Genomic DNA, 12,676 nt, shown 5'->3' on the forward strand with positions numbered 1-12,676 from the left:
CTGTTGCATTCCACAGCAGCAGATAACCATTGGTTACATTTTGTTCCTGAGGCCTCTCAGCTTCTCAGGAGAAAAATCCTGGCAAAGGGATTTTTCAGAAAATATCATAGCTAGAGGTGACCCTGGACACATGCACAGCTTTGCTCTATGTTTCTGTTCTCTGTGCTGCATCCAGGTACTGTTAACGTGTTAAAGTCGAATGTTCAGTTTTGGGGACAAGGGTGGCTCTGAATGTCCCCACATCACCTGGTTTAACAAGGTCTGTGTCTCCTGGGAGAGACTCTGCTGCAGAAAAGGTAAACTCACATTTGGCTGTGCCACAAACCTCTCTGCTGGAGTTTATATATCCTGAAAAGAGCCCTGGGAAATCCTGAAGTCTGATTTGAGTGAGCAGTTGCTCTGAAAATTGACCCACACTACAATATCAAATTGGGGACATTGTCTCAAGTGTTCTTGCCTCTTTCTCTGCTACTTGTCAGTTGACCCAGGTTGTTTTAAGGTCCCTTGTAGTCTTTCTCTGCTACAGTCAACAGAAAAATAAAGACTGGGTTTGTTTGCTTGTTTTTAAATCACTGAGTTTGGTTTTTTTTTTTTTTAGTGTTTTTTTTCTTTTTCAAGGCTTTTGTAGCTCTTTTGCCTTAAGGGGATAGGGTTGTGGTTTTTTTTAATAAGGAAAAATAACTGTTTCTGTAATGATTTTAGAACTGCTGAAGGTAGCAGAATACATTTATTTATATGAATGGAGATCAAGGACAAGTGCATCTTTCACTGTATTTATAACCTTCAGTATAATGTGCTTGAAAATAAATACCACTGATTTTCCTTAGGCCACTGCCTGACCTGGGCATCGTGTGAATGTGCTGTTCAGTGCCCCAGGTGTTGGAAGTTCCTTTTCTTCTCCCCCAATTCCTATTTTGCTGATTCCCATTTGTAGTTTTATAGAATTTCTATTATTCTAGCTCTAGATGTGCCATCAGGGCATACAAGATTGCATGGGCTCATTCCTACATAACATTAAATTAAATGCATTTTTCTTTCTGGAGTTTAGCTATGGCATGGGCACGGTCATGGCTCTTGATTTAAGTATTTGTTTCCCAATTTAATTCCAATGGTCTTACAAATTCCCTTGCCTTGAAGTGCCTTGATGCAATAAGAGCTCTCAGAATACTGTCCCATGCCATGCTGGTTCTTGACTCCCTGAGGGAAAAGCAGTGGGTGTAGAGATTTTCCTCCTGTTTTTAATTTTTTGTTTGTTTTAAGAACCATTATGCTCCAAGGTCTCTCTTTCTCAGGTGTCTGGCATGACATAAAAAATTAAACCCAGATTGTATTTCCTGGAAAAATTAGCTGGTTTTCAATGAAATCACCTGCAAGCTGTTTAATTATAATTCCTTTAAGAGTTCTGCTTCTGTACTTTCTTGTTGCTGGTCTAATTCATGCCCTTTCTCTGTTATACTGCCTTATCTTGGATGTCAGCTCTGTCTAAATGTTCTTCTCTGTCCAAATAACAGGATTCACATGCTCTCACCCTTCTCTGGTGTCAGTAACATCAGTCTTGGTCTCTTATTTATCCTGTTATTATTGAAGCCTCCCTTTTTAAACACTGGATATTTATTTTTCCTCAAAACGCAGCATTTTCCTCCTGTCATAAACCAAGTGACTTAAAGATTTTCAAAGGCTCTTTCAGAAAGGCTTGGAATTAGATTCTGGTGGAGACCTTAATAAAAAATGTAAGACCTCATGTATTAACATACATTGATTTATTCATAGTGTTTCATTACAAATAAGTGAGGATCCCATAATATCAAAAAAGGTTAGGAGAGCAGCAGAGCATGGTACATTATATTGACAGCTCTGCTGAAATTGAGCTGCCTTGGGATTGAATTTGGAACTCAGGCAAGGAATTGGCTGGTAAATAAGTCATGAGCTTCCATTGAAGTGTCTGTACAGCAGGAGGGTTGCCATGGGTGAGCCTGCTGAGCTCAGGCAGGTTTCAAGGTGTGCTGGCACCAGCTCCAGGTGTACTCAGGGCATCCCTCCATGAAATATGGTCTCCTATAAGCTTTTGAAAGTCTATTTCACACCCAAGATAGCTCAGCTACCTTAGAGGGCAGAATGGCTTCTGTGGTAGTGTTGGAAACAAAAAAGTTTTAATAAAAGGGAAAATAACAAAACTCTTTACAGAGAAAAACTGAGCCAGGTGCAAGAGGTTCTTGCCCCTGGTAAAACACCTCACCAAAGCAATTGGTTTCTTTGTTCTCTTCTTTTTCTAGTAAATGGCCCAGGTGGGACTTTTTGGCTCCTGTCCAGTTGGCCATCCTTAAGTTTGAGGTGAAATCCTCCAGGCCTATGAGGTGCCTTTTTACCTAATCCAGGAGAGAAACTTCTGGGCTTTTTTTTCCTGTTTAAGGAGACAAAGGACAGTTTTGTCACTCCGTCAACGGGGGGGACATTCCTACACCTCCACGTCTGGAGCACTCCTGGCTTCAACCAGGTGTAAACCAGACTGCACCATGTGTAAATCTGCACTCTGAGGCTCAGCATGAGGGCAGGGACAGGACAGCAGAAGCTGGTCTCCACAGAGAGAAGGGCTTTTGTCTAAAGATGTGGTGAGCTTTGTTTCATTTAAACATGTTATTTCAGTTCAGCATATCCTCTGTAAGAAAAGGCCTCCAAAGCTTTTTTGGTCAGAAAAAGGCTTCCATTGTTTTCAGCTGCCTTTTGAGGAGATGATTTGCCAAAAGGAAACGTATCCATGTTTGCACTGAGGGTTTTCATGAACTGTGGGGGCTTGCACGGGTGATTTGCATATGAAAATCCTGCCAGCCATGCTGTGTGCTCTGGTTTGATGACAGAAGTTCTGAGCTTGGATGTTGCCCTGATTTTTAAAGTTTTTCTAAGCCTTCTGATGTTTACGTTCTTGTAACAAACTTTCTCACGCACTTTCTGTAAATAACTTATGTTTTATATTCTTTTATGGAGGAGGAGAAATTTGATGGACTGTTGGTTTGTCCAGTGTCATTGGAGAGGTGGCACTGTCACCCTCCAATCTGTGATGGTGTTCACAGGGGTCCCAGGAAGAGGGAAGAGATGAGGACCTGATTCCATGTTTCAGAAGGCTGATTTATTATTTTATGATATATATGTTGTATTAAAACTATACTAAAAGAATAGAAGAAAGGATTTCATCAGGAGGTTTGCAAGGAAAGGAGAGAATGGAATTATAATAAAATCTTGTGACTGACCAGAGAGTCTGAGACAGCTGGACTGTGATTGGCCATTAATTAAAAACAACCAATATGGACCAATCAAAGATGCACCTGTTGCATTCCACAGCAGCAGATAATCATTGGTTACATTTTGTTTCTGAGGCTTCTCAGGAGAAAAAATCCTAAGGAAAGAATTTTTCATAAAATGTGTCTGTGACACTAATCCACTGTCACTTTTGGAAATCTATAAATGTTGGAGTCAGAAATTAAAAACTCTCATTTTACCTTGAGAGAGCTGCGTGTCCATGTCATGTTATTTCATGTCCTATAGTGACACTTGGGAATATAAAGCAACTCTTTACATCTTTTGTTGTAAGTCAGCACATGCTGAGGCTTGAGCTGAGAGAGGAAATTAGTTTTTCCCTAAGTAAAACCTTGGAAAAACTCTCATGTTGGTTTGACAGCACCCGAATGCAAAACGGCTCATGGGAGATACGGAAATAACCCTGAAATAATTCCTTGTGTTTGCATTCTGCCTTGAGAGGTGACAGAGCAGGGGGAGGCCAGTGCAGGAGGCCCCCTGATCACCTCCTGTCCTTGTTCTTCATTTGCAGATCACATACAAGGCCGTTGGGTCTCTGGATCCCAGTGCTGACCTGTCCAGCCAGAGAGGGAAAGTCTTCAAGCTGCGGAATGAAACCCATCACCTCTTTGTGGGATTGTACCCAGGCACCACCTACTCGTTCACCATCAAAGCCAGCACAGTCAAGGGCTTTGGGCCACCCATCACCACCAGGATTGCAACCAAGATTTCAGGTACTGCTGTGGAGAAGAAGGAAAAAAAAATAAATCTAAGGTGTTGTGCTTTAGACTCAAAGCTGGAGCATAAAATTATTAAAAATACTCTGCTTAGTGTTTCTCCAAGCTTCATAGGGCAGAGTTTTGAAGCAGCCACAGACCTTTATTTGGGTTACAATTACAGGGGTGAATTTGTGGCTGTCCTAGGTATCCCTGGATATCTGTCGAGCATTTTAAATGAGAACCATCATTAGCTGCACAAACGAACTACCCTTATTGTAATTTTTGTTAGCATTATCTGGCTGGCTGGAGAAACTTTCTGTAATGTGGTTTTTATTTTCAAGATGTACTAAAATGGATCTAATGAAGTAATGGAATTAATAGTGCAAAGAGACTAAAAATAAGGGAGGAAAGCTGTTTTTTCTTGGGTTTTTTTAATGGGTAAGAGCAAAGAGAGGGCTTGAGGCACATAAGAATATGAAAGGCACTAAAATAAGGAGGCAATGGCAAAAAGAAGGCGTGGAAAAAAAAAGTGGAAACGGGGCAGTTATAAAAAAAATGGATATTGGGCAGATAGATGTGGATTTTAACATTTAGTTGATAGCACTAAAATAGGTTTTCTAACAGAGAGAAAAGCTGGCATTTTTTGGACTATTTTAACAATTTTTTTCAGTTAAGTCAAAATACACATCTGGAACATTCAGGACACTGGTAATGCTTGAAATTATGGCTGGTTATTGTAGAAAAGATTGCACTACAGTATAGATTTTCCACTGCCCTATTTCAAAATCAGTTAATAATAGCAAGTTGTGAGCAGTAAGTGACAGGGTAAATTTTAAGGAAGCAAAGCACATCTCCTCCCTCTGCTCAGGGTTTGAACCTTCACATTTAGCACTCAAGCCCTGAACCATTTGAAGTTAAAGCCATTAAGTGTCCAAACAGCTCCATGGGCTGTTGGTGGTTCTGCAGCCCTGCTGTGAAGGGACAGCACAGCTTGCACTCCATTCCCTTGTGACCAGAGAAATAAACAGCCACAGCAATGTTCTGGGGGCCTTTTCTCCTCTGTTTCAGTTTCTTTCCTTTTTATCATCCCCTAAGTGCTCAAATTGTGTTAGCAGCCTGCATGAGTGCCAACTATGTGCATACTGGGCTTGGTTTATTGACTTTTTTATCCCCCATCTCCCAGATATCTGGCTCTCAGTAGGTGGGTACAAACTCCATGCAAGCATGAGGGTAGTCTCTGGCATTAGATTCTCTCATTGCATGGTCAAGCTTCTGGTACATTTTCCAAATAATTTGAAAATTACCATTAAATTTGCTCTAAGAGTAAGCCTTGAGGTTATTAGGGAGAAGGAGGATTTTTGCTCTGACAGGAATGTCCTTGTGAGGCTGCATTTCTTTTTGTTTCTTACATGGAAAGACACCTGTGCTGTAGCAATGTGTGTGTGTTTGTTTCTATGGGTGCATTAAGTTGTGCTGTAGCACCATGCACTCTGGCCAGAGCAGGGGCTCAGCAATTCCAGCTGTGCCACCAAGGCCAGCAGGTTGAGGGAGGGGATTTTTCTCCTTTCCTCCACCCTCATGAGACCTCACCAGGAGCTCTGCATCCAGCTCTGGAGTGCTCAGCACAGGAAGGACATGGAGCTGTTGGATGGAGTCCAGAGGAGGTCACGGGGATGCTCCAAGGGCTGGAGCCCCTCTGCCCTGAGCCAGGCTGGGAGAGCTGGGGCTGATTCCCTGGAGGGGAGGAGGCTCTGGGGTGACCTCATTGCAGCCTTCTACAGTAATACCTGGAGGGGCTCCAGGAGAGCTGGAGAGAGACTTTAGACAAGGACCTGGAATGACAGAACAAGGGCGTGATTTTAACCTGTTAGAGGGCAGGTTGGATGTTAGGAGGAAATCCTTCCCTGTGAGGGTGGGCAGGCCCTGGCACAGGTGCCCAGAGCAGCTGGGGCTGCCCCTGGATCCCTGGCAGTGCCCAAGGCCAGGCTGGACAGGGCTGGGAGCAGCCTGGGACAGTGGGAGGTGTCCCTGCCATGGCAGGGTGGGCGTGGATGATCTTTAAGATCCCTTCCAACCCAAACCATTTTGTGATCTCCCGCATCTCCAGTGACCTCTGGTGTGGAGGACCACTGGGGATGTGTCTCCTTTCAAGGAGTCACTGCTTCCCCTTGATGGAGAGCACCTTATTCCAGAGAAATCCTTCTTAAGCAGTTGACATTCACTCTGAATGCATTCCCAGCTTATTGACAGGGAAGCCAGCAGCTGAGCTGATAATAGCAGTCCCCATTCTTGACAGTTTTCAGGCATTTAGATAAAAATCCTGATTGTAAACAGGATTACAGTGGAAATCACTATGAGAGGATTAAATATGGGATCCCCCACAATGCAGCTTGCCCTTGTGAGCTACAGATGAACTTGTGTGAATTCTTCTGTTTCCTTTATACTTTAAAGTTATTTCAGCAAAACCTGCATCTTTGGAACAAATTTGGTTCTGCTCTGACCTCATGGTCTCTTCAGGTTTTCAGCAGTAAAACTTGTCCCAAACAGTTGCCTGCTTCTGGGAAAGGAAGAAGTAATGAATGAAATATATTTCCTAAGGAAAGCTGTCCTACTTTCATGGAATGGTCCTAAGAGAAGATGGCAAAGCAGAATGAGAAACTAGAGTTTGGCTGAGTGGGTTTTTATTCAGTGGGTTTCTGTATTGCTGGGGGGAACACATGAGGGATGGGGATGGCTGGGCATTGCCCCAGGGTGGCACTGGGATCTCTGCAGCTGCCTGGTGAGTCAGCTGCACTTAAACTCCAGGGTAAAATGTCCTGGGTTTGGGTGCAAGAATAACCTGGCTAATTTGTGCTCCTCTCTTTTCATCTTTTGTGTTACCTAGTGCACCCTCCAGCTAATCAAGGGGACACAGCTTAAGCATGTGCATTAAAATCTCTTAAAATGTGAGAGGGCAAATCCACTGACCATAGCAGGAAAAAAGATTCAGGGGTACTTTTAGCTCTGCCACTGATTTACTCATCCTAATAGTTTGGGTTTCTTTATAGTGTCTGTGCAGTATCCCTTCCTCACCTCAAGGCCTTACGAAGTCTTAAAAATTTGAGATGAGATTTTCAGAGCCAGCTTGAAGATTGCCTGATTGGTGTTTAATTGGAATGGAGAAAGAGTGTACAAATATTTGTTGGGAAGGATGGAAGTTTGACAAGGAAGTCTCACAGATATGTGTGCTTAGTTAGAAAGATTTTTGAATGTAGAGTCTGAAGAAGGAATAGAGATGGAAGCAAGTTTTGATATAGAAGAAAAGAATTGCTGAGCCAGTCTCACTGGCTAACCAAGGAGGCAAAGGGTGTGTTAGTTAGAAGGGGTTTTTATGACTTAGAGCAAAGGATAAACCCACCTCAAACAAGATGATTTTACCAAGCAGAAAGAGAGCACAGGCAAACAAGGCAGCAAATGTTGCAAAAATAGAAAAAAGGTCTCAGAATTTTCCACTGCAAGAAAACTGAAAAACAACTTCCAGCTTAAACTGTAATGTGCTTTTACTGATTGGAGAACAGTAACATGAATATGGTAATTATAGTAGTTATGATAGGCTATAGATAAAAGTTAAGGTATAGATTGGTTCTACTGTGTTAAGATGCTCAGCAAAGAACAGTCTATAATGCATTGTGACCAAAACCAAAGGGTCTCCAGGGCTGCCTGCAGCTGGAGCTGGCAGCTGTGGGCACAGCTCTGTCATCCACAACCCTGGACTGCTGTGACACCTTGGATGTAATAAACTGCATTTTGTATACAATTAGCTGCATTTTGGAGAGCCCCTGGAGTCCCACATCTCTCATTTTGGTTCTTACAAATATTAAAGCAGTTTTGATCATTCTGGTCATAAGACTGGGAAGTATTTTGATATTTCATGTGACAAATGTTAATATAACACTTTATATACCATTCCATTGCCATCCCTACCAAGAGCAGGTGCCTAATGAAGTTGTTCTTTGTTCTGCTGCAGCCCCGTCCATGCCGGAGTACGACACGGACTCGCCCCTCAACGAGACTGACACCACCATCACTGTCATGCTGAAACCTGCTCAGTCCCGGGGAGCACCTGTCAGGTGGGTGTTTTGTCTTTTCACACTTCCCTCCTCTCCTTCCTCCCTCACTCCTCTCTCACTCTCCTCTGATAATGGAGCTGCTGAAAGCAGGCGCTGACTAAAAGGCCAACTCAGCTGTTGATTCTGCTTTTCACACTCTGCTTTCATGAATGCTTCAGCCTGCTTGCCTCCCGCTGTTAACCTCCAGGAAGGATTGCTGCAGGCACTGTTGGGGTTATTACCCTCTCAGCATCACTTCAGATGCCTTTGCAGTGCTGGAGCACAGCGGGATGTGGAGCTGGAGACTGAAGATCCCCACATGAGGGTGGAGGAGGCTCCAGGTCTCCATCCTGCCCCCTCTTCCATGGTGAACAAGGCCTGCTGGTAGCTATTCTAGGAGTGCCTGTCTTGTCTTTAATGCTTGTGGAGGTATTTGCTCAGTTTTTGGATTACACACTTCTCACTTCTCATTCATAATCCAGCTGTGCTGGCTGTGCAATGAAGTCCAGCAAAAAGGAATTTTGATTTAGTGAGGCTTTGCTAGCACAGACAAGCATATCCTGCTGCAGAGTAGAGGATTTACAGATCACAGAATCGTTAAGGTTGGAAAAGACCTCCAAGACCATCGAGTCCAACCTTTTACCACTCCCCACCTTATCAACCAGCCCAGAGCACTGAGTGCCATCTGCAGTCATTTCCTGAAGAACTCCAGGGATGGTGACTCCACCTCCTCTGTGGGCAGCTCCTTCCATCGCCTGACCACCCTTTCTGCAAAGAAATTCCTCCTGATGTCCAACCTGAACCTCCCCTGGCACAGCTTGAGTCTGTTCCTCTTGTCCTGTCCCTTGTGGGAGTGAAGCCTGACTCCCCCTGCCTGCCCCCTCCTGTCAGGGAGTTGTGGAGAGGGAGAAGGTTCCCCTGAGCCTCCTCTTCCCCAGGTTAAACAGCTCCAGCTGCTCCTCACATGACTGAGTCTCCAGCCCAGCCCCTTGCCCAGCTCCATTCCCTTCTCTGGGCACTCTCCAGCCCCTCCAGGTGTTTCTTGCAGTGAGGGGCCCAGAACTGGACAGAGGACTCAAGGTGTGACCTCACCAGTGCCAGGTACAGGGGTGCCATCCCTTCCCTGGTCATTTAGGGGCAGGAAGCTGCCCAGGCACCCATGGCATAGAGTGGGCACCTTGCAGGGAGCCTTGCTGCCTGTCTGAGCTGGGTCCTGCTCTCCATGGTGACCTGCTGATGGTGACATGCTGATGTAGGACACTTAGCTGCAGGTCACTCCCTGATTTGAGTTCTGTACTCATCACTCTCTTCCATCTCAGTGAAGTTGTGTTTGGTGCAAAGCACCAGAACAGATGAACAAATTTCCATTCTGAGCCCACACTGCCTTACCTGTTGCTGCCACTACTCATCCTGCCAGGTTCATCTGCTGACAGCAGCAATTGGAATCACTTATAAAGAATCACTTATAAAAACAGTGGGTCCTGCCTTGCAGAGAAGTCCAGCGAGTGTTCATTACCTCCCTGTGGGATCTTCAAGCTTTAACTTCCAGTTTTCACAAGAGAAGTTTTTCCCATGGGTGTTATTTTAAAAACACCATAGTTCCCCCTTTCATAATGGGTTGCTTTCATTTTGGGTTTCTGTATCTCACTGACAGGTTCTTAATGCTTTTGAAGGATGCCCACTAAGTATTCAGGAGCAAATTGCTCCAGATGCAAACTACTGTATTTAATTAAGTATCCTATATCAGCTGGTGGTCCCCCAGCTGTGTTGTGGCTTGGCCCCAAATTGCATTGACAAGCTCAAACAAAAAAAAAAAAAAATCCATTCTTTAAGAGTAAGCACCATCCCTTCTCTGTTTTTTCTGAGTAATGTATTTCAAAGTTTGCCTTTCAATCTCTGGTACTCCATATGAGCAAATTTAGGAGCCTATTTTCTGAGTCCTTTAGTGATGTTTTTTTTCTGCTGGAAAAGAGCAGTAAAATCACACAGCTTTGTTTTGTTTTATTTCTTTATATGGGGGAACATTCCTGTATCTCGTTTTACCACCTGCTGTCTTAGCAGTGTTGCTATTTTGTCTTTTTATTGAAAAGTCTTGTGATTTTTCTCAAAGTCGATTTACTGCACTTTAACTGCATTCAGTGAATAATGCCTTTTCCAGCAAATGCATCTGTACATAAAATTGGTAGAGATTTTTTTATAAATTTTCACTGTGATTTCTTTAATTGCATCGTAACCTCTTACACATGTTTGCAGAAAGTGCAATATTTACATGCCACATCTAAGTGATAAAATTATTTCCTATAATGAGTCCATTTCATTGACTTACAGATGTGTGTATGAAAAGCAGAAGGGCAGGAGAAGTAAGGGGGGAGGGACTCTTGGGGAGAATTTTAGCTTTTTATTAACTCTGACAAGCTCAGAATTCTTCCCCTGTAGAACCATCCAGACTGTTCTTAGGATAACCTTAATAAATCCAGTTATTTCAAGCTTCAATTTTCCTATCCTCTTCCCTTTTCTTTCAGTCTGTTCTGCACACTGCCCTATTTGTGAAATTCTCTCAAAATACCATTTCCAGAAATGGATCCCATTCCCTCAGTGGGAAATAACATGGGTAACCTATTGTGAACTGCTTTTGGCACCCCCAATACACAAGAACGAGGTGGTTTTTCCTCCTCAGTGTGTTTTATTCATTCAGCTGAGATCAAATACTCTTTGCTGTTGCCTGGTTAGGTGTTCTACCTGTTGGTTGTGTGGGGTTTGTGTCCCTCATGAATTCCCTCTTGGTGGGATGCCATGCTCTGCCCAGTTGCTGAAGGCATTAAGGCAAGCCCAGGTTTGAGACCAAGGGCTGAGCAACCTCCCTGCCCAGCAGTGAGATGTGCGCGGGGTCCTGCCCTGTGGAAATCCTGGTGGGAAGCCTTCTCCTGGCCTCCCTGGTGGATGTGACCATGGATCCTGGATCCTTCATCTCCCAGCCTGCCTCAGATGGGGCTGAACAGCTCCTGAGAGGAGTCTGGATTTCCCTCACCCCTTCCTATGAAGCTCTGCTATTCAGAGCTTTCTCTGGGCAGGAATAGGTCAACCCCTTATCCCATCAACCTGACAGTTTCTGTTCTGCAGTTCTCCAGTTTTTATTATGGTCCTTCCAAATTGGGAAGATGTCACTGTAGGACATGAAAGAACACAAGCTCACACCACTGTTCTCAAGGTGAAGAAAAAAGGGAAGTTTAATTTCTGACTCCAACAGTTATAGATTTCCAACAGTGACAGTGGATTGGAGGGTGACAGTGCCACCTCTCCAATGACACTGGACAAACCAACAGTCCATCAAATTCCTCCTCCTCCATAAAGGAATGCAAAACAATGAGTTATTTACAGAAAGTGTGTGAGAAAGTTTGCTACAAGAATGAAAACATCAGAAGGCTTAGAAAATCTTAAAAAAATCAGGGCGACAGGAAGATGAAAAACAATTAATATACAGTAATTATTCTAATATTTTCTGTTCAGGGGATGGTGAGTTGGAGAGCATGTAGGGGTGTGACTGTAGGCAATATCTGTACTTGGTCTTGAGTTGTTTCATTCTGCTGTAGCACAGAGATGGAACATCTTCAGAATAATACAGAAGGATATTTAAAATAAGATTAATTTTATTTTCATTCCTCTGAAATGGAGCTACACCAAATCCAAAGTCACTTTCAGCATTAAGACACTTCTGATGTTCCCCAGTGCTCATGATAAATACTTGAAATGTGGCTGTTTATAAAAGTAACGATCATGAACTCAGCGTTGTTAATGATCTATAGATAACAATGAGAACTCTTCCATGCAACCTAATAGGATTAATATAAACTTAGATATTCTTTGATCTATTTTGTCCTATTGCCAAAAGAAAGGTGAAGCCTCAGCAAGAAGAAATATTTCCCTTGTGGCACGGGCGTTTCATTTTTGCCTTGATTTTTCATGCTATAACCTGCAGAGCTTGACTCCACATTGCCCTTTAAAAATAACTTTTAGGTGTTCTTATATCAATCTAAACCATGTGCATGGTGCTATGATTGATTTGCTGGAGGCTGACATTCATCTATAATACATTCACAAGAGGAAGGAAGAATGCAAGTGTTCTCAATCTTTACTCCTCAACTCTTTCCTGAAAGCCTCCAATGTGATTTTGAGGATATTTCTGCCTTTGAATCTGTTATTGTCAGGAGGGCTGAGTTAGTCCTTCATAGATTATTCACATATGACATCTTTAGACCTCAATTTGAGAATTTATATCCCACTCCCAGCTTGGAAATAACACTCTGAGGGGTTTTATCTGCAGGACATGTCCACAGGCTGGTTTTTGTGTGCTGGATATTTGAAGGTCCATCTGCTTTATTAACACACAGTTGGTTCTGTCAATCCAGCTGTACTACTGTTATGGAGAAAATCAAATTTCCAGAGCATGTGTTAGTTCTGAGGATTTCAGAGCCCAGATAAATGCTCCCCTTAGGTGTGATTGCCTTGTCAATACCCTGCTCTGCCTGGTGGAGCTGTAGGACACTGCAGAAGGACGTTCGAGAAGAGCCTGCAATTATT

At 43.4% G+C, this 12,676-nt stretch overlaps 1 protein-coding gene across 7 annotated transcripts in view; it reads left to right on the forward strand.

Moving 5' to 3' along the window:
• PTPRT (protein tyrosine phosphatase receptor type T) overlaps window positions 1-12,676 on the forward strand; it is a 484,991-nt gene that overhangs the window by 352,149 nt on the left and 120,166 nt on the right. For all 7 annotated transcript variants that reach the window (XM_066561514.1, XM_066561518.1, XM_066561519.1 and 4 more), the window contains exons 10-11: window positions 3,824-4,025; window positions 8,017-8,119. In XM_066561514.1, the coding sequence (XP_066417611.1) occupies window positions 3,824-4,025; window positions 8,017-8,119 (305 nt within the window). The remainder of the gene's footprint in view (window positions 1-3,823; window positions 4,026-8,016; window positions 8,120-12,676) is intronic.

The sequence above is a fragment of the Molothrus aeneus genome, chromosome 17 (genome assembly GCF_037042795.1).
Source record: "Molothrus aeneus isolate 106 chromosome 17, BPBGC_Maene_1.0, whole genome shotgun sequence".
Taxonomy (NCBI): Eukaryota; Metazoa; Chordata; class Aves; order Passeriformes; family Icteridae; genus Molothrus; species Molothrus aeneus.